The sequence below is a fragment of the Heptranchias perlo genome, chromosome 36, assembly GCF_035084215.1.
Source record: "Heptranchias perlo isolate sHepPer1 chromosome 36, sHepPer1.hap1, whole genome shotgun sequence".
Classification (NCBI taxonomy): domain Eukaryota; kingdom Metazoa; phylum Chordata; class Chondrichthyes; order Hexanchiformes; family Hexanchidae; genus Heptranchias; species Heptranchias perlo.
In genome coordinates this window covers 8908188-8930069 of record NC_090360.1, presented here as the reverse complement: position 1 = coordinate 8930069, position 21882 = coordinate 8908188, and the positions used below count along the sequence as shown (strand labels likewise).

The 21882-nt window shown below is 44.9% G+C and overlaps 1 protein-coding gene across 12 annotated transcripts in view; it reads left to right on the top strand.

Annotated features, from left to right (window-relative positions):
• The window catches only part of zmiz1a (zinc finger, MIZ-type containing 1a), a 375723-nt gene that overhangs the window by 237489 nt on the left and 116352 nt on the right, over positions 1-21882 (top strand). For 11 of the 12 annotated variants that reach the window (XM_067972517.1, XM_067972508.1, XM_067972512.1 and 8 more), the window contains exon 5: positions 18664-18769. In XM_067972517.1, coding sequence (XP_067828618.1) covers positions 18664-18769 — 106 coding nt within the window. Of the gene's footprint in view, positions 1-18419; positions 18471-18663; positions 18770-21882 lie in introns of those variants that run through there. The other variant, XM_067972516.1, reaches the window with a different exon arrangement.

The following is a 21882-nucleotide window of genomic DNA, read 5'->3' as shown; positions in this document are numbered from 1 at the left end:
GTTCCACTCCGAGAAGTTTTGTACCCCAACTGCATTTTACTGCACGTTTGTGTTTTAAAGGAACAGCGCTAAGGCCCCAAGAATTCGTAATCCGGTTCTGGTGATTGCAATCAGTGATGGATTAATTGTTGTCGTCAACTGAGATAAGCTTAAGTGATTTATTGTTATCAGGCCCGATGATATTATTTCCTCCTATCTTATTTTTAAGTTATGTGTACTGTGCAATGTGTAAGGGTGCTTTATTTTACTTTGTTTTCCACCTATTTTTTTATTTTTGGCAGACATCGATGGCTGGACCCTTTCTCTTGATATGTCGTCATGTCAACAAAATGTGATCTAACCATTTGCAAGACAATCAGCAGTTAGTTAGCGAGAAATGACACTCCATATCTATATATAATTGACTCTCTGCTCCTCTCCCCCTTCTTAAAAAAAAATGATGTTTCTTACTCTCGAGCTCCCCTGGTCGTTTAGTGAATAACGCACTGCTTGGTGTGTTGCTGGCCCATTTCCAGATGGTCTGGTCAACCATGTCAAAGGCTGCAGAGGAATAATGCACCATGGAAGCAGTCACAGAGAATGTCACTTGCGAGTTTGGTTCGAGCCGTTTTGCAGTTGTGGGAGAGGCAGAAACCTGATTGGAGAGATTGAAACATGGAGTGGTGGGAGAGCTGAGCATTGAATTGGGAGGCAGCCACACGTTCAAGGACCTTGGAGAGGAAAGGGAGGTTGGAGATGGAATGATAGTTTGCAAAGACAGAGGGGTTGGGATGGACTTTTACAGGAAGTGGTGATGATATTTGTTTTGAAAGGGTGGGGACAGTACCTGAGGACATGAAACTATTCCAACAACACTTAAGAAGCTCGACACCATCCAAGATAAAGCAGCCCGCTTGATTGGCACCCCATTCACCACCCTAAACATTCACTCCCTTCACCACCGGCGCACAGTGGCTGCAGTGTGTACCATCCACAGGATGCACTGCAGCAACTCGCCAAGGCTTCTTTGACAGCACCTCCCAAACCCGCGACCTCTACCACCTCGAAGGACAAGGGCAGCAGGCACATGGGAACAACACCACCTGCACGTTCCCCTCCAAGTCACACACCATCCCGACTTGGAAATATATCGCCGTTCCTTCATCGTCACTGGGTCAAAATCCTGGAATTCCCTTCCTAACAGCACTGTGGGAGAACCGTCACCACACGGACTGCAGCGGTTCAAGAAGGCGGCAGCTCACCACCACCTTCTCAAGGGCAATTAGGGATGGGCAATAAATGCCGGCCTCACCAGCGACGCCCACATCCCATGAACGAATAAAAAAAAAATTTACAATATCAGCTAGCATGGGGGACAGGAAGGGAAGTTGGGTGGTCAGCAGTTTGGTGGGAATGGAGTCAAGGGAGTGTGGTGAAGGCAGGAGGAGGTGAGTCTCATGGACAAGGTGAGCTTGGAGAGATTATGAAGAAAAACTAAAGTGACATGAGTTCAGGGCTAGGGCTGGGGGTAGCCAGGGAGGAAGTAAGCCTTGGTGGGCAAAGGGCAGTGAGGGGAGCAGTAAAGGCAGCTGAATAGATGGTCTGCGTTTTCGTGATAAACAAGTCCGTGAGCTCCTCAAACTATTCTGCTGGATAATCCTGGAGTACTGGGTGGTTTTGGCAGAGGAGAATGAGGCCCAATTATGCTTGATGTGATCCAACCAGATCTGGTGATGAATGGCTGAACCAGTTGTGCACCAGATATGTTCAAGTCTGCATCCCTTGGACTTGAGGAGCCATAAAGGGGAAACAACCGGGATGGGAAGAGTGTGAAGGTTTTGCTGGGGTCAAAGGTGGAGGTGAGTGAGTGATTGGGCAGATTGGCCGCAGAACAATCAGGCCAGGATTGCCAATCCGAATTGCTATCCAGTGACAAACTCGGCGTGTGGCGGCAGTCGCAGTCCCAGGGGCAGCACGAAGAGCCGGTTAGGACGCCAGCTGAGGTATCTAAAGTGAGTCCGGTGGGAAGAGGGCCAGGCAATCAGGAGGGGGCAGGTGATGATGGACAACGGTTTTAACGGTGTGAAAAGCAGCTCTCGTTGCTGCAGGAAGCAGAGCATGTAAAAAAAAAAATTGCCGTCTGATGGAGGGAAAGAAGAAACAAACGAGTACAAATTAACCTCCGCCTTCCTCGTGTACTTTCCACTAGCTGCTGCGGAGAAAGACCGGAGAAGGGGCTGAGATTAAAACGTGAGCCTTCCCTCCCAGCTTATGACTCCATTGTTCGGATATACCATGTACATTGTGCTGCTTTATCAAACAGCACAATTAATTTATATTCAGTGCCTCGCGGGAAATAATTACCTGTCAGAAAGAAGGTTAAGAAAAAAACCACAATGACAGCTGCTGATGGAGCTTTGCACAAAAGCCCGAGGCTGTGAATTTTCTCGTCAGGCCACCTATATCTTTTTTTTTTGAATAAAAAATAAAATTGCTCGATGGCAGGGACACAATGGCACAATCACTTGTTTTTCCATTAGTGTTTCTACGGAAGCATGACGCCTCAGACAAAGCAAATGTATTCCTTCGATTGTGACATTTTTTGGTAATCCCCTCCCCACCCCTGCCACCATTGCCTGTTTGAGCAAGTTTCTCCTCGGCCTCAGCCAGTGTCCCGTCACCGGCCACCGGGAGATCTGCGAACCCAGAGCTGGGTTTCCTCTGCCATTGTGCAGTTCTTGTCTTCCTTGCTTTTCCCGAAGGGACTGACTCATGCTCGATATATTTAATTAATCTCCGTGACCTCTCAACCTATGGAGAAGTATGTAGGCTTTCCAAATCACCAGGCCTATCCCTAAAGTATGTACACCAAAACTCTGGCATTGTCCATGCTCCCTCCCACCTCCTCCTCCTTTTCTGCCCCCACCCCCCATTGTCAATTGTATGCTTTTAAAAGACCCCCCACCACCACCACCACCACCACAAAAAACTCTTCCAAATTGTCTGTCACATTCAGCAGCATTGGCCCTGAAATTTCTGAGCCTAGGAGGGTGGAATGTGGACCTAAGTCAGACAGGGGGGCCGAAGTTTGAGATGGAATCTGGTTCTGCAGGGTCACCACTCTTTTTTTCCACGTTCGGGAATTCTGATGGAATGGGGGTGGGCACTTCCTGCACCAGCCCAGCCCTTCCATTCTGACGTCACGCTAAAAGATGGGAATGGCAGGATAAAATTAAGCTCCTCTCCCCTCCCCCCGCCCCCCCCCCCCCCCCACATCTCCACATGGAGTAGATGCCCAGGAAGTAACATGAATGGTGTGGGCACTCGCCCCTGTGTGGCAATGACCCATCCCCGGGATTTTGAATGGAGTCAACACCAGGGCAGAGTGGTGGCCTTCCGTTCCATCTCAGTGCATTTCCTGTGGCGGAGTTGGGCTGGGAGAATTTTAGCCCCACTGTGCAGCTCGACCTCCTCCTTCCAGAACAGTAGCGAGAATCAGTCCAGCAGGTTGTTGGGATTTTGTGAATCTTGAATGTGTAGAAGCGCATTAAGTATGAGGTTAAGGAGTCAGGACTCATTCCCGCTCGAGTCTCTCCAGTTGGGTTTGCATTCCACCCAGAGCAGCGAGATTACCCTGATCGAAATCAACAACATCCTGTGTGACTGAGACCTCAGCACACTATCCCCTCCTCGAGCTCTCTGCAGCCTTTGATACAGTTAACTATTCTATCCTCCTCCATCGTCTCCCCGCTGTGGCCCATCTCTGCAGTACTGCCTTTTGATTCCATTCCGACCTGCCCCAGCACATGGAGTTCACGTCTTCCAGTGGCTTCTGTTCTCATGCCGACATGGCCACCTCTGATGTGCCCCAAAGCTCTATCCTGGGCCCCTTCTGTTTCCTTATCTATATCCTCAAACTCTTAAGGAGTCCTCCAAAATCATGGGGTCAGCTTGCAGATGTACACCGATGACATCCAACTCTCCCTCTCCACCTCTATCATTTGATTCCATGACTGTGATAATCCAGAACCTTTTTCAGTTCAGTATTGGAAAAACCAAAGACACTGTTTGTCTTGCAGCACAATTCCATCTCTGTACCTAGCTGCTCGCTCAATCTGAGCTTCTATCACATGTGCAACTTTGGTGTCCCACTTGACCCTGAGCTGAGCTTCAAACCCCACATCTGGTACATCTCCAAGTCCACTTACCTCTGACGCAGTGCTGCTTAAAGCCTTACCCTCCCCCCACACCGCTGCTAAAATCATCACCTTCATCGCCTCAAGGTTCAATTTCTCCAACCCTCCTCGCCAGATCCAACCTACACAAACTCCAATTCACCCAGAACTCTGTGGCCTGTACGCTGCACACACACTGCCCCAGTCCATATCGAGCTCCAGTGGCCTCTTGGGCTGCCAGTACATCAATTTCAAAATTCTCAGAACCATTTCCAGATCTCCATGGCTTTGCTTCACCCTATCAATGCAATCTTCTTTGCTCCTGTGTCCCAGCACACATCTGCTGTTCCTTCAGCCTCTAGGCTATTGTTCATTCCCCCATCCTACACCCCCTCTATTCCACCATTGGTGACGTTGCTTTCAACCATCATGTTCCTGAACTCTGCAAATCTCTTCCCAAATTCTTTTCCGTCAAAGTGACGTGTTGTAACAAGGAAATGAGCAGAGAAACTCCTTCAAGTACCCAGAAGCCTGGGGGGGCACTAAAAATGTTGAGGTGATTGCAAAAGTAGATGATTTAGACACTATACTTCCCATTTATTATACAGTAGATGCACAGTGAAGATTCAAGTCTTTGGTACAGAAAGGTTTGGATAATGAAAGGTTAGATAACAAGAGCTCGACTGTAAATCCATCAGGAATCCCAACTCTTTGACTTAATAAAGAGTTCTTGGGGTCTGCCTGTGCTTTCTGCATTACGCTGACTGCTTTCAGAGATCATGGGGAGCTCATTGCTGATGTGCTTTGCCCTTGGTGATTCGACAGAAAATCATTGTTCTTTTTATCTTTATAAAATTTTGTTCCATCTTTCACCCTCCATAAATTTGAGCTTATCCAAAACTCTGCTGCCCGTATTCTAACACGCACCAAGTCCTGCTCACCCATCACCCCTCTGCTCGCTGACCTACATTGTGCAACCCCCACTCCATTCGCCCCACCATTGGTGACTGTGCCTTTAGCCGTCTAGGCCCTAAGCTCTGGAATTTCCTCCCTAAACCTCTCTGCCTCTCTACCTCTCTCTCCTCCTTCAAGACCCTCCTTAAAACTTACCTCTTTGACCAAGCTTTTGGTCTTCTGTCCTAACATCTCCTTCGTTGGCTCGATGTCAATTTTTGTCTGATTACGCTCCTGTGAAGCGCCTTGTCACTTTTTTGTACATTTAAGGCGCTATATAACTGCAAGTTGATGTTGTTGTTTCCCCTTTCCAATTTCCCCCTGATTTTCTCCTTTGCCCTCCTGCAAATGCAGTGACTCGTGCTGGGGTACGGTGTTTCGAGCTGCCAGGCATCTCTTCAGAGATCCTTTCGCACTATCGGAGTGTAACCGTGGGCAGACACATTCACCATCTGTCAAGTGTCAATGAGCTGAAGATCGGGGATCTGATGGCATTGAAGACCAACAGGTTAAGGCCTCTGCCTTTCAGCGGAGTAATCATGTGGAGCTGGGTCCATGCATTTGCACTCTGGGGCTCTGCAAACACAGCAGAGCCCAGCCCGCCTACAGAGACTGGCTTCCAACGTGCAATGTAAAACCAGAAAAGCAATCGCTCGTCACAATCCTTGAACTCTGTGTTAAAGCAGTACTTCCCCAAAATGGTCATTCTTCACATGAAAGCATGGGGAGGGGGGCAGGGGGTCCCGCAGAGTATCAAGAGCAGGAACCTTGTTGGGAGCACTGCAACTGGCTTCAGTGTTCCTAGACCAGGCAAGGAACTCTGGAGGCCAATTTTAGCATCCCTTTCTGCTCCAGCTTAGATTGAACTTTCTTGTTCTATGATATGGTGACCAAATATGGTGTATTTGTCCATTCAGCCAATTTGCTGAATTCAAAAACTTTTATTCTCAAAAATAATATGAAAAAAAATCCTGTTACAGCCTCAGTAAACTTATAAGAGGGAATTATGACACATTTCTGGAAACCTTTGCCTGCCCTACACTTCCACCCAAAGCCAGTCTCTTCCCTATTGCTGCTTCAGTTGAAGTCATCGCATATAAATGAGAGCCTCTTCATTTTTCTCTACATCCTCATCCGAAGCCTTTGCTAACAAGTTGCCCCTGAAATCGACTCAACTGCCTGTAACCGGATGTTGTTATTGGTTGGATTTTGAGCGTGCCGCGTGTGATTTTTTTTCCTATCCATTCTGGAGGTTTACTGATCTCCGCAACCAAATTCCCACTATGCACTGCTGTTGTGAGAAGCTCTGCACTGGGTGTCTTAAATTGTAAAAGCCTTTGTCGATCTTGCCTCAGCCAATCCTTCTGAATTCATGCCTCATCTAAGAAAGCCTTATTCCATTGCTGTCCGGCAGCTCATACTGGACTCTTCCAAAGTTTTTGTATTATTGATTTGGCCAGAAATATTGCTGGTGACACCGGCTGCTTTATTTGCCTTAAATAATCTGTCCTGAAGCTGCTCTCCTTTGCTTGACAATCTTTGACATCCCCAAAATATGTCTGTAATCTGCATCCAGCTTGTTGTACTCCAGCACATTGCTTTACATAGAATTTACAGCACAGAAACAGGCCATTCGGCCCAACTGGTCTATGCTGGTGTTTATGCTCCACATGAGCCTCTGACCCTACTTCATCTCACCCTATCAGCGTAACGTTCTATTACTTTCTCCCTCATGTACTTATCTAGCGTTCTTCATTAGGTATTTGTCTTTTTATTGCAACAGCCCCTCGGGGAGCTTTCTGCGACCTGCTGGATGTCATCAAACATGTTGGTCTCTCCACTGATAACATCACCCTCTATAGAATGGCCGATTTCCTATCTGAAAGACAAATGATGAGCAAATTACCACTGGTAGAGATAGAATTATTCAGTGAGCAGACAAATGGTATTACCTTCAGTATGGAGAAGATTGGCTATGATATTATCTCCTCATGTCTACATTCTAAAGATTGCAAACTCTGCTCAATTAAAAACACTCAATTCCATCACTTGATAACCCTGTCTAATTTGTGTTGGGGCAAGCAAGTAGCAACGCTAAGAAGAATAAGATTCCTGAAGAAAGCTGGGCCCTACAACAGTTTGTGTCTGGCTTCTGGACTCCATCCAATCCAAAGCCATGAAGACTAGTGAACTGGTTGAGGATTCTGACTCCATGCCAGAATCCAGCTCCTACATCACTGATGCAATGTGACCGAGCTGTCAGTGCTATTTATGATGGTCAGGCCAATACATAAGATTGTGATCAGGGCCCTGGTTTATGGTGACTGTATAAGGCAGATTTGATTTTTATTACATGGGATTCCAGGATTTTTACTGGTGTTTTGGGATCACTTAATAACATTAAATCCATTTATTATTAAGACCACCGATTTAGGATGACTAAATAAATTGAGATTATGGGATTTTGTTGCATTTTATAGGTGTTCAGGGAATCGTATTCCATAATTCCCTCTATTATTCCATGAGAACTGCAGAACAGTAGCATTGATTATGATTGGAGAGATGTCAAAAGTTTTGCGAATGCTTCAAGGGGCATTGTCTTCGTGAGAACATGATTGGTAATTTTTTTTTTGTCTGAGGAAGAAGTCTTGTGAGAGATGTGCCACGATAATGTCACATGGAAGGTTTGCAATTGGTTACAACCAATTAAGACTTAAAGTGAGTGTGACCGATCGGAAAAATGGGTACAGATCTGTTACAGCAGATTTCCTTCCCCACTCTCATTCAATTTTCTGGTCAGGTTTTGCATTGGCACCTTAAGCGCTAGCCAGTTTGCAGTTTGTTTTATTCAAATTCAGTGATGTCACTTAGACGCCTCTAGGTCAGAAGGTTACGGGTTCAAGTCCCACTCCAGGGACTTGAGTGCAAAATCTAGGCTGACACTCCAGTGCAGTACTGAGGGAGTGCTGCACTGTCGGAGGTGCCGCCTTTCGGGTGAGACATTAAACCGAGGCCCCGTCTTCCCTCTCAGGTGGACATAAAGGTTCCACGGCGCTATTTCGAAGAAGAGCTGGGGAATTCTCCCCAGTGTCCTGGCCAATATTTATACCTCGACCAACATCACTAAAACAGATTATCTGGTCACTATCACTTTGCTGTTTGTGGGATCTTGCTGTGCGCAAAATTGGCTGCCGTGCTTCCTACATTACAACAGTGACTACACTTCAAAGGTACTTCATTGGCTGTAAAGCACTTTGAGACATCCTGAGGTCGTGAAAGGCGCTATATAAATGCAAGTCTGTCTTTCTTTTTCCACATGACACGGTCACCTATCCATCCATATAAAAATGCCCAGGCTACTTCAGGGACTTGAGCACAAAATCTAGGCTGACACTCCAGTGCAGTACTGAGGGAGCGCTGCACTGTCAGGGGTGCCATCTTTCGGGTGAGACGTTAAACCGAGGTCCCGTCTTCCCTCTCAGGTGGACGTAATGCTGTGCATTAAAGGAGCCCTGGAGATTCACCATATGGAAATAGCCTGAGTCAGAGTTGTGCCACCTGCTGTAAGGACTCCTGTAATTAACTTTCACCTTAGGGTTGGCATTGCCAGCGGCATGAATGGCCAGCTCCGCCCTCAAGCCTTCTTCCTCCGCTTCCTTCCAGGAATGCTGCAGTGCTGTCCTATGGGGTGGGTACGCTGGAGTGGAAAATTGGGACATCCTCCTCACCACCTCATTCTGAACTTCCATACCTTGGTGTGGGAGCTTTCTTTCCCTCACCCCATATCAACTTACGTACTCTGAACCGCAGTTCGTTATTTTCCAGGATGAATTCCCTTATCATTTTGTTGTGCTTGATTTGTTCATTGGTTTGGCAAGAAGGATCATTATGCTCAAGTGGAAAATGCTGGAAATTCACAACAGGTCCATCAGCATCTGAAACGGGAAAGATGGATTAACATTTTGCCTGGAGATCTTGGTCAGAACTGGAAACTGGAACATCAGCAAACCCATATGTAGGACTGAATAACAACAACTTGCATTTAATAACACTTTTAACGTTGTAAAACTTCCCAAGGCGCTTCACAGGAGCGTATCCAGACAAAATTTGACGGCAAGCCACATAAAGATATTAGAACAGGTGACCAAAAGCTGAGCCAGAGAAGTAGGTTTTAAGGAGCATCTTAAAGGAGGAGAGAGAGGTAGAGAGGTTTAGGGAGGAAATTCCAGAACTTAAGGCCTAGGCAGCTGAAGGTACGGCCGCCAATGGTGGAGCGATTAAAATCGGGGATGTGCAAGAGGCCAGAATTGGAGGAGTGCAGAGGGTTGCAGGGCTGAAGGAGATTACTGAGATAGGGAAAGGTGAGGCTATGGAGGGATTTGAAAATAGGGATGAGAATTTTAAATTTGAGGCGTTGCCGGACCAGGCACAGGGGTGATGGGTGAACGGGACTTGGTGCGAGTTAGGATACTGGCAGCAGAATTTTGGATGAGCTGAAGTTTTTGGAGGCCAAAATGAAAGGGATAGAGAACAACGGGTAAAAGACTTTTACCCTGTGTATTTTCACCTGTTTTTCTCTTCGACCTCCCCTTCCCCTTCTATTTATTCAGTCCTGTGTAGAGGGTTTGCTTACCTTCCAATTTCCACTTCTGGCGATGGGTCTGCACCTGAAATATTAACCCACCTTCTCTTTCCTAAATGTTTTCCTTTTCTTCAGATTTCCAACATTTGTAGTTTTTATTTTTAACTATTCTAATCATGCAGTTTGATCTGGAGATTATCATTCTCTCCTCTGTGTCCACTTTTCTCCATTCTGAGATTGATAAGCACACCCAGAGTTCAAAAGTCAGTCTAATTTCCCTCAAAGCCTGGCCATAGTTATTTTGTGGCGTTATATCTGAATTGGAGGAGACCCAAATCCATGAATATTTCTCCTGGTTCCCTTTCCCAGAAGTATCCACTCACACTGTTCCCCAACACAGAGTCTGCTGGAGGGTTACGGCCCCTGATTAGTCCCAATTGTTAATAAGAACCTGCTCTTATCAAATTCATTTAGAAGAAGCAACACTCCAGGATATCCCCCTGCTTTGATTGTTTTTTTGTTCCTTGCTAATTTTCTTCTCCGCTCCTCTCCTGAAAGCATTGACTTGTTGCTGGGTACAGTTTCATGGGTGGTCGACTACCCTCCTCTACCTTGCCCAAGTTGTCATCGTTCATGTGTGAGCCTTGGAGTGTGACATGGAGTATTTGACCATGATGGCTGCTGAGTCCAATCATGTCCCCATCCGATGTCCACATCTGCACCATTGCCCCCAGCATTCCTTACAGATTCTTCTCAGCACCGACCTTCTAAATCCATTAAGATAACTCTGAGGCTGCTGGTCGCTGCACAAGACCCTTATGTAGGGAACTGGCAGATCCTCGCATCCCACTCGGCACAATATGCAAGTAGCTATTATCTGATTGACCATCCACTGAAGGATATGACTGTGCTGCACTGTTTGAGCAGGTCATGACTTCATTGTATTATCTTATCTTGTAGCATGTAGCACAGTAGAGATCCTAAATAATTGCTGAATGAGTTGTAGTTGGAAACAACGTACTAAAGGTTGCTTCATGTCAGGGAGGTATAATCATCTTTCAGATTATGGGCAAAGCATTTTCAGATAAAGTTCTTATAGCTAAGTAAATTGCATTTAAAATACAAAAGGATTTCATTGGCAGACTCCCTTACCTTCCAATTATTACAATTTATCTTTTATGTGTGAAGGTCATTGTTAAGTGCATTGAAGAATTAGTTTAATAGTTCCTCACCCTGGGGGGGTTGGGAAATGCTTTTATTGCCTTTACCTCTAAACTTAGGACAATTTATGTCAATGTATGACAATGTATTATCCAAAGGGCATTTATGGAATTGATGCTTATTGCAGATTAACACAGTCCATGTGTACTGTGATCTCTCGATCCATCAATTCACCACTTCAGACTTGAGAGACATCTGCTTCTCCAATCTTTATGCATTGGAATCAATAATAAAATAACGGAAGAATTTCACGTTGCGGGAATCTTGTCAATAGTTTTTTGTCCCCTTCAGACCCTGAGCATTGAATCTAAAAAGAAAGACTTGAAAGACTTATATTTATTTCATGCCTTTCACGACCTCAGGATGTCCCAAGGCGCTTTACAACCAATGAAGTACTTTTGAAGTGTAGTCACTGTTGTGATGTATACCTAGTTGCTAAAGTCCCACCCCTACATCAGGTTCGACATATCAAGTTCCATTTCGAATTGAAGTTGAGCTGAATCTGACGTGGGGCCTGTTGAGATTTATTCATGGAGCCAATGTGACAGAGGTGAGGAGGGGCCATCACTTCACATGAATCCACACTGCTGTCCTGTTAGCCATGGAGGGTTTAGTTCTGCTGCTATTACTGATATGGTCCAAGGTGCCCCAAAGATAATCTTTGCCGTGCACGGCCAGAGTTTCTTCTGGTGGAAAGCAGAAAAAGAAGTAAGGATTTACAAAAATGTAATAATCGTCGAGGAAATATTTTCGTAATGAATGATTTCAATTTGATCTTCCTTCACTTCACAAAACATTAGTGGTTGGCTCTTATTACACAGGGACCAATCCAGCATTCAGAGGTGCTGTGAGAGGGCAAGTGCTTAACTGCTGAGTCTCAGCTTCTCCCAATTAAGTAACAGTCTGGTCTTTTCAACCACAAACACTTAATACTAAGGGCATGATCCAGTTTCAGTGAGCAGCTCTCTAATAGATTTCCAAACAATACAGGCGTCTGAAACTGGACTGTTGGATGGGAGAGCCGCAGGAATTCAGGAGAGAATCGATAGATAGAAAGAACTTGCATTTATATAGTGCGTTTCACATCCTCAGGATGTCACAAAGTGCTTCCCAGCCAAAGAATTACTTTTTAAAGTGTAGTTCCTCTTGTTATGTAGACAAGAGAAAAGAAAAGGCTTCTCTAGAAAAATGAAGGCTGAGGAGTGACCGAAGAGAGGTCTTCAAAATAATAAAGGGGTTTGATAGGGTGGATGCAGAGAAGATGTTTCCACTTGTGGGGGAGACCAAAACTAGGGGTCATTAATATAAAATAGTCACTAATAAATCCATTAGGAAATTCAAGGACATTTCTTTACCCAGAGAGTAGTGTGAATGTGGAACTTGCTACCACATGGAGTAATTGAGACAAATAGCACAGGATCATTTAAGGGGTAGAAGGTTATGGTGATAGGATTAGATGAAGTACCATGGGAGGAGGCTCATATGGAGCATAAACACTGGTGTAGACCAGTTGGGCCGAATGGCCTGTTTCTGTGCTGTACATTCTATGTAATTCTATGTAAACATGGCAGTCAATTTACTGTATGGTTCTATGAACAGCCAATGAGATGACTGACTGGTTTATCTATTTTGGTGGTGTTGGTTAAGGGATAAATGTTGACCAGGATACCAAGAGAACTCCCCTAGTCGTCCTTGAATAGTGCCATGGGATCTTTTACATCCTCACCAACGGGGCCTCAGTTTAATGTCTCTTCCGAGATATGGCACTTCCAACAATGTAGCACTCACTCAGTACTGGGTTGTCAGAGGCATATAGAATATATGCTCAAGTCCTGGAGTGGGGCTTGAAGCCACAATCTTCTGACTCACTGGCAATTGTGCTACCAACTGAGACAAGCTCAGTTTAAGTAGCATCATTACATAGAATTTACAGAAACAGGCCATTCGGCCCAACTGGTCTATGTCGGTGTTTATGCTCCACACGAGCCTCCTCCCACCCTACTTCATCTCACTCTATCAGCACATATTTGTGGTATCTAGTTACAGGAAATAGTTTTATGTGATTGGTCTGTCAACCAGTTTGCTCAAGTATCGGAGTAAGTTGCAAAACAAATCCATTATAATAATCTGGGTTGCATGCAATTGTTCGTAGAACTGTTTCTGTCCACATGAAAAGTTATATGTTAAATTCACCGCCCTCCCCTCAGCTAAACCAACAATACTTTGTTTAAAACAAGGATTCTCCATGTGAAGACAGCAAAAACGTTTCCTATCATGGTGCAACCAGCCAGTGAAACGCTGCTCGATGGCTCTAACTTGTGGCTAAAACTAAGAACTGGTGCTTCATGTATCCAGTAACACAAAGTCAGTACTTATGGTGAGGAAGGACTTAAGGAAACTAAAACAGTAGAATAGAAGTACAATATTTGGCCAGTGTGACTGAGCTGGAGTGTAATGTACTTCCTGCTTTACATGATCCTACATTCCAACAGTGACTACACTTCAACGGTACTTTATTGGCTGTAAAGTGCTTTGGGGCGTCCTGAGGTAGTGAAAAGGCGCTATATAAATGCAAGTCTTTTCTTTTTTATAATCACCTCCTTTCTGCACATTTATTAATCAATAACTGACAAATTCGAAGGGGTTCTGATCATGTCATAATCTGAAGAACAAATTTCTGTTGCCTTATACAGTCCCCCCAGCCCGCGCTATCGTTAAATGGACCTTACAATGTAAGAGATGTTATCATTTTAATCCACTGAGGAAGGGGTCTAACTAAAAGAAGGTGCTTTAAGTTAGTACAATTTAATGAAAACAGATGGACTAGACCCACGGAGTTGTTCAACAATTATTTTTCCACAAAAATGCCTAGGAATAGTTTGAGAACAAATTAAGTTGACAGAAGGTAATTCTTGCCTCTTGCGCATCCCCGATTTCCTTCACTCCACCATTGGCGGCCGTGCCTGCAGCTGCCTACGCCCTAAGCTCTAGAATTCCCTCCCTAAATCTCTCCACCTCTCTACCTGTCTCTCCTCCTTTAAAACGCTGCTTAAAACCTACCTCTTCGACCAACATTTTGGTCACCTATCCTATTACCTGCTTATGTGGCTCGGTCTCAAATTTTGTTTGTTAACGCTCCTGTAAAGCGCCTTGGGACGTTTTTAACTCTGTTAAAGTCGCTGTATAAATGCAAGTTGTGGGTTTAATGGGATGCTGGAACCATCAGCTCCTGATGTACGAATCTCTCACAGCTGGCAGCAACCTAAGCTTGGACTTGGTGCATTTGCTAAGGCCAGCCGTTGAAAAAAAAACTGTTACCCCCACTGGGTCTTCCCAGCAGTCGGTGTTAGCGAATATGGCAACTTCTACCGGCTGCGTAAGTCATGCAGGCAGCAGCCCCAGCACTCCACCGGAACCCGATGTAAACACAGCTAATGAAGACCTCAGAGAGCATGAAGGAAGCAGTGTTTTTTTTTCACAATGTTGCAGTCGATCTAAAATGGAATAAAAACTGCCCAGAGGAGGTATTGGCAGCAGCGGAGTGCCAATTCTTTTACCAGCAGTGTTAGGGAGACCAACGGCACAGGAGAAAGTTCGTAATCACTTCTGATTAAGTTGGACCTCGAAGATATATATAAACACACAATGGGCACTGCAGTGTAACCACTTTCTTAGTTTCTGCCGCAGTTTTCAATCCCCTGTCGTATATGTTATAGTAAGATTGTGCAAACAGTGCTTTTTTTCTCCCCTATTTAAAAGTTTCTCTTTTTAAACTTCGCTCTGCTGAACTCTTCGCATCTCCAACTTGCTAAATGCCTGCTTACATCATGGTAGCCATTTTGTTCACTCTTTTCCTGCTGTTTTTTTGTGTCGATTGGTGAACAGCCCAAATTGACTCTAGTTTTGCTCAATAAAATGATCAGTGATTTCGCAAACAACAGATGTGGGGAAAGTGTTCTTTTGCTAGTATTTTAGTGAGACACGAAATGACTCTTTTGGGCTTCAGCCTTGAGAGCCCAGGACACAGTTGAATTGAAAGGTACTGTCGATGATATAAGGAGTGTCTTAAGGAGGGAGTGTATTAACCTTCTGAGAACTGAATGTGTTCTGCAGTTTATAAGATTGCATAGAATTTTACAGCACAGAAACAGGCCATTCGGCCCAACTGGTTTGTGCCGGTGTTTATACTCCACACGAGCCTCCTCCCACCTTACTTCATCTCAGCTTATCAACATACCCTTCTATTCCTTTCTCCCTTATGCACTTATCTAGCTTCCCCTTAAATGCACCTCTGCTAATCACCTCAACCACTCCATGTGGCAGCAAGTTCCACATTCTCACCATTCTCTACGAACAATAAGATAGAAAGAAGAAATAGAATAAGACAGAAATCTGTGTACATTACAAATCTCATAATGTTCTAACCCAGTTAGAAAAAACAACTATGAATCTCAAGATGCTGCATTCACATTTTTAATCTTTGAAAATATTCGACACTAGTTCATATTTCTCCCCATTATTTCCCTGGTAATCTTCAGAACATAAAGGTGTTTTTATCGCTGCACGATTACTACATCCTGCTCGGGGAGTATGACCTCTAACGATGCTCTCCTACTTTACTCCGAGACCGGAGACCCTGGTCTCATAGGTGAACTGGGTTCCACTTTTATGCAGTGGCCCAAAGACAGCAAATAGGCAAGTCCAGCTGTGCTTCCATGAATGAAAATGGCTCCTTAGCCCTATGGCAGAGTCATAGCCATCTGGCCTGGGGCTTGGAGTGTGGCTGATGCAGGGAGACCTGTGTTTTTACTGCTCCTGATCTGACTTTGTGAAGTATGCCAGGTTAGAGTGGATTGAGTCTCTCCTTTTGTCCCTGTGGAGGAGTGCCTTGTCCCCAGTCACTCCTCGCTTATTGGGATTGATATCAGGAACTTATGAATCTCTTGTCAAGCCCCTTCCTTGCTGCAGAACAACATACAGCAACATTAAGCTGTTGGTGCACAGATTACATGTTTGAGATGCAGTAGCCTTGTTAGCATGTTATTGTGCATACCAGATAATGATCATCTTGCTTACACATTGCAAGTAACAGTCTCACTGTCTTTTCCTGTCACGTGATGCTGCAGTATTGTGATTGGACAGAATGGTGATGTGCAGCAGTATATTTGCACCAACAGGGGAAGTTAAAAAAGAAAAGGCAAAACTGTCCAGATGTCACTAACGTGAATAATACAACACACGATTATAGTGTGTCCCACGATTAACCTGGATAATACAACACACGATTATAGTGTGTCCCACGATTAACCTGGAAAACACAACACACGATTATAGTGTGTCCCACAATTAACCTGGAAAACACAACACACGATTATAGTGTGTCCCATGATTAACCTGGAAAATACAACACACGATTATAGTGTGTCCCACGATTAACCTGGAAAATACAATACACGATTATAGTGTGTCCCACGATTAACCTGGAAAATACAACACACCATTATAGTGTGTCCCACAATGTCACATTTATAGGGGTTCAGAAGGGGAGCCACGGAGGCACCATCAGCAGTGGGGTCAGGAGCAACATTGAGTGGGAGACCCAAATTGCACAGGGACCTAGCGTACGGTGTGCGACTCCAATTGAAATATTGTAATGAGGCTCTTGACCGTTTTGGCCAAGTTTCAAGTCTCGCTTAAAAATCCAGTCGGGCAGCAAATGAACAGTAGGCATTTTAACTTTCCGATTGCCCATCACCCCTTTCACCATGAGAAACGGAGTGGTGGGCAGACAAAAGTATCCCCCCACAAATTCAAACTGGTGTCCAGGGGGACCGCGAGGTGATCAGATTTCTGCCCGTTCATTAGATTTCCCTATTTGCCTGTATTCGTTATCTAATTTTTGTTGCAGTGTACTAATCAAAAAACACGTTTTGTGGAACTGTCTTCCTTTGGGCAGCTGTTTTTTCAGCAGTTAGGACAGGGGCTGCCCAGGTATGTGTCGGGTTGGGGGGCCGTCAGCTGCCCAGGAATGTATCGTTACTTGTAGGAGGGAGGGTCCTCCAAACAGAAAACATTATCATTCAAACTTCACCCTGGCTTTCTGGCACCATCATCAGCTCTCAGCCAGGATAGCTATTATCCCATGTATACAAAAAAAAGCTTCCATTAATATGTCTTTAACATAGCAAAACGTCCAAATAAGATGCGTGATGGTGTGTGTGTCTGAAGTCAGTGACTTTAAAGCCCATTAGCACGCAGGTAAGTGAAGATATTATCGCTGACCATTCCTGATCTGAACTGTACATGATTTTGTGTAAATGTAGCTGAAGGCAGTTTCTGACTGTCTGTGAATAGCAGATCATGTGATTGTTTTCAGGGATTAAGCTCTTCGTACGAATGAAAGTGCTTACTTTAAATAGTCACTCAAGATCGACCTAATCCATATCACTGAAGAACATCCCTCAGGGCTTTAGGCAAAGGAATCCATTTTGCATTAAGCCCTCTAAAAGAAAAAAAGAAAGACTTGCATTTATATAGTGTCTTTCACGACCTCAGGACGTCCCAAAAAGCTTTACAGTCAATTAAGTACTTTTTTTTTAAGTGTAATCAATGTAGAAAACGCGGCAACCAAATTGCGCACAGCAAGGTCCCACAAATAGCAATGAGATAATGACCAGATAATCTGCTTTTAGTGATGTTGGTTGGGGAATACTGGGGAGAACTCCCCTGCTGTTCTTTGAAATAGTGCCATGGGCTCTTTTACGTACACAAGGTCAGACGACGCCTTGCTTTAATGTCTCACCCAAAAGACGGCATCTCCAACAGTGCGGCACTCCCTCAGTACTGCACTGGAGTGTCAGCCTGGATTTTGTGCTCAAATCTCTGGAGTGGGACTTGAACCCACAACCTTCTGACTCAGGGGTGAGAGTGCTGCCCACTGAACCACAGCTGAAACCATATCCAAATGGGCCGCTTTGGCTTTACACCGTTGAAGTCAGTTAACAGGCGTTGTTACATTGTCCTAAACTGTCCAAGGGGAAGGATGCTCAAACAGAGAGCATAACCTGTTGGTGCCACTACCTCTGTATACCCATCTCCCTGCCACCCGTGTAAGTAAGTCCCACTGGACATCCATGATTCCCTCAGCTAAAAGATGGGAATCTGACTCCATGCATTTAGTTGTAAATGGAAACCCAACAGTGGTTCGAGACCCATAAAAATGTGGGTCTTCAGTGATGCCAGGTCTCAAAATCGGGTCCTTTATATGGAGTATGTTGGGACTAATGAGTGCCTGCCATCAACGCCACTCCTTCTATGCCTATAGACATTGGTGCCTGAGCATTTGAAGTGGTCAACCTAAAGCAGGATGTGTTAATGATGAACCCACTGAATGTGGCTTGCCAAGAGAAAATGAGGGGAGTGTTCACTTAGACTTGGCTGGAAGCCCAGTTTATGTGAGTTACAAGCCTGAAGCTTACTTACAGAATTTATGTACTGCTGTGAAACAAAGCAATAGTCAGTATCAGCTTAAGACACAAAATATCCCAGGAAAAGAAAAGGTGTGAGGAATTTGTAAAATATGCAGCTTCATCTGCTTGCTCGCTTTCTCTCTTTTTGACTTTACCAAAGTCCTACGGTTGCAATGAGACAGACGCAATTTCTGCCAGAGCTTCCCTGTTGTTTGTGCATTACACTGTGCTCTGTGTATCTCCGAGATTGACTGGTGTGCTGTGTTTTTTTTTTGTGGCCTAGGTTGTCAGCCGTGTAGCCGCACAACAAGGCTTTGACTTGGATCTTGGATATAGGCTGCTGGCTGTATGTGCTGCAAACAGAGACAAGTTCACTCCAAAATCAGCAGGTAGGCAAAAACGTTTGTGTTTCCTGTAACTCCTCAGGTTCCCCCACAACAACTGCAATCCAAAAAAAAGGAATGAAAAAAAAGAAAATGTTGCCTTTTGTAAAATGACTTTAAAACGTGGCCATTTTCCTGGCTCCTGTGTGTCATTTGGAATAATTCCAACTCTACACATATCAAATTCATGGCATTCTAGATGAGTCCCGAGGTGCTAAGACTGTGGTTGCTCAAGTCCTCTGGGGTTTTACCAATCAGGCTTTCAAGGATCTCGGTACTTAGCAAAAAAATGCTAGTTAATGTTTTGTGTTACATCAGCTGCTTGATGAATGGAATATAGTGTGTTTTCCCCCTCGTGTGCTGTGAGAGCACACGCGCACACACACAAACACACACACACGCACGCACGCACACTCTCTCTGCTTCTTAAGGCGCTCTTTGCGTTCGGGGTTATTTTGTTTGGATCGCAGGAGGACATTGCTAAAACCGTCTCCCTTATCCTGATCGTATTCCTGCTGTAAAGTAGGTCTCCTGTCGGGGAATAAAGGAGTTGGATTCAGCAGTGTGAACGTGGGGACATCAATGTAGATGTCACTTTTAAAATAATCAATTTTTGCAGAGGAAAGGTGTTTTTGTGTAAAAAAAAAATAAATGCATTTTTACCTTGCTGAAGAAATGCCTAATCTGCCTCTATATTAAGACTTTACTGTTGAATCATTTGATTTGTGGTCCAAATGTGCCTTTGTGTCTCTGCACCCTGAAGAAGGAGAGGTATGTAACAAGTGTACTGAGGTTAAAACTGATTCCTGGCACTATGTACACCATCCCTTTTGGGATGGACCATTTTTGTTAAAACCGCATCAAACCCAGCGTACTTGCTCTGTGACCTTGAGACTTAAATTCCCTACTGCCTGCAAAGCAAAGCGAGCAAGCTACAGGGCACTTATCATCGTCATCAGTCATCACTCAATGCCACCCACCCAAAGTTGATTGATGAACAGGTTGAAGCACACGTTGACTCACATCTCAAAAGTATCGTGCAGTCTGCAGGTCTGGGAAGAGGCTGCACTCCTCCTTTAGAGGAGCCCCTATTGTAGTCCAGCGTGACCTTTGATCGCCATTCCTTGAATTGCCAGCTTGAGCCCTGATTTCACCTGGTATTTAGTAGAGGTCCAACTGGTACAAAGAATCACTGGCCGGTTGCCGGTTAACTCTGGTAAAGTTGGTAATGTTATCCAAGCCTTGTGGTGCTTGAGTAGGATCAGCAAATCCTGGTGCCAGTCACATTGTCCACTAACTTCAGCTACTGTATCAACTGGATCAGAATAAAGTCGGCCACTGAAGGAAAGTAAGTGTAATTTAAATCACCACTACTCTTAAGTATAAAGGACTTGTTAAAGCAAATCAATTTTTCAAAGGATAGACAAACTTCCTTTATTTTCTGCTGTTTGCCCACTGTGCCTCCGACCAGGATTATCTCGGGGTTAATACTTGTTTGCACTGAGCTTGCTGATCTCAGTTGGGGTGGTAATTGGCCAATTCCATTGGCCTCAACTGTCCAGGGGCAAGCCACGAATAAAAATTAGCCAGGATTCCTGCTCCTGATCACTGTCCGGTGAACCCTGCTGGAATGTATGCCTGGACATTGGGTGACAACAAAACTGGACTCTGCTGTGATGCCTTCCACAGCCAAACAGCTTACCAACACTCTTGTCTTGCCACACGCTCACAATGAATGGCCACTCAGTGTTGCCATAGCATTATAGCGATACTCGTGCTGTTGACAACAAACACATGGTGTTCTTCCCATCAACCACACTCCTTGATATAAATGACCCATCCGAGGGAGACCTGCTAGGATTGGAGACTCATGTTTTAGTGGGTCCCATGCGCTGCAGTCCGGTTTGGGGTTAAAGCTGGAAGTGCAGAGGCAGACTCCCTCCCTTTTAGCAGTGGGAATCAGCAATCCCTGGCCTTGACTGACAGCGGCAGAAGGAAAAGAAAACAAGGCAGTGCGCCACATAAAAGTCACCCCTCCCCTGGCCCCACTTGTTAAAGAACAATTAGTCACCAACCTTCAGGAGTAAAGGGAAGAAGCTATTGTGCAAAAGCTCCTTTACTTTCCTTTTTATTAATTTCTACAGAAACCTGTTCCACAAAGTGCGCAATAACGAAGGTCATTAGAAAGAGAGATGATAGTCAGGCAGTACAGACCCTTCAACGCATTTTTTGTTTCAGATCTCCAGCATTTCTATTTGTTCTACTTACACTGTTTACGCAACGACAAGTTGCATTTTCATAGTGCTTTTCCTGTTTAAAAAAGACACTTGCAGTCCCACACTGTCCTATTAAATGTTTAGGAGGATTTGTACCCCACTAAGCTTACGTTATCCAGTCGCAGCTTGCACAGACCGGAGTTGGAGCATACCAGCTACTCGAGATGCTGCCATACACGCTCTTCGGCTGCCCTGCCTTTGATGCCTCTCACTCTGCCTCTAACGGCCGGCCACACTGGCACAGAGACGCAGCTGGAAGTCACCTACTTAGATTTGCGGCCTCTAAAGGCAGCTGCACATTTACATTACGAGGATGCCCCCTAATGGAGTACAAGGTGCTCGTGCCTTTGTGCTTTTGAGTCTCAGCAATGCCTGGTACTCAATTAGCAATTTTGCATTTAAGTAAGGGGCCCAGGGAGAGCAGTGTTCAGACAGACCTGGGCACTGCTGAGTCCTTACTCACCGTTGCTGCTCAACTTCTCTTGTTGGAGGTCAATTTTTAATTTACGTTCCCGTTATTATTGTAACTGCACATGTGCAAATGGGGGAGGAGCGGCTGTCATAATATCGCCATAGCCCAGATTCATTTTGTCTTTTGGTGTCATCATTCCTTGGGGTTTGTTTGCAACATGACATGTTCTGATCCCGTGCCCTTGTCAAATTTCTGAAACAAACGTTAACACTCATGTTGCTGGGTGACCAACCTGTAGGCCATGGGTCATATGGCCATATGGAGCCTGTGAGTCCAGGCAGTCTGGCTCACAAAGCGCAGACATCTCAGTTTCTCCCTCGACCAACACCACCAAAAACAGGGGGACTGGTTATTCCTCTCATTGCTGTTTC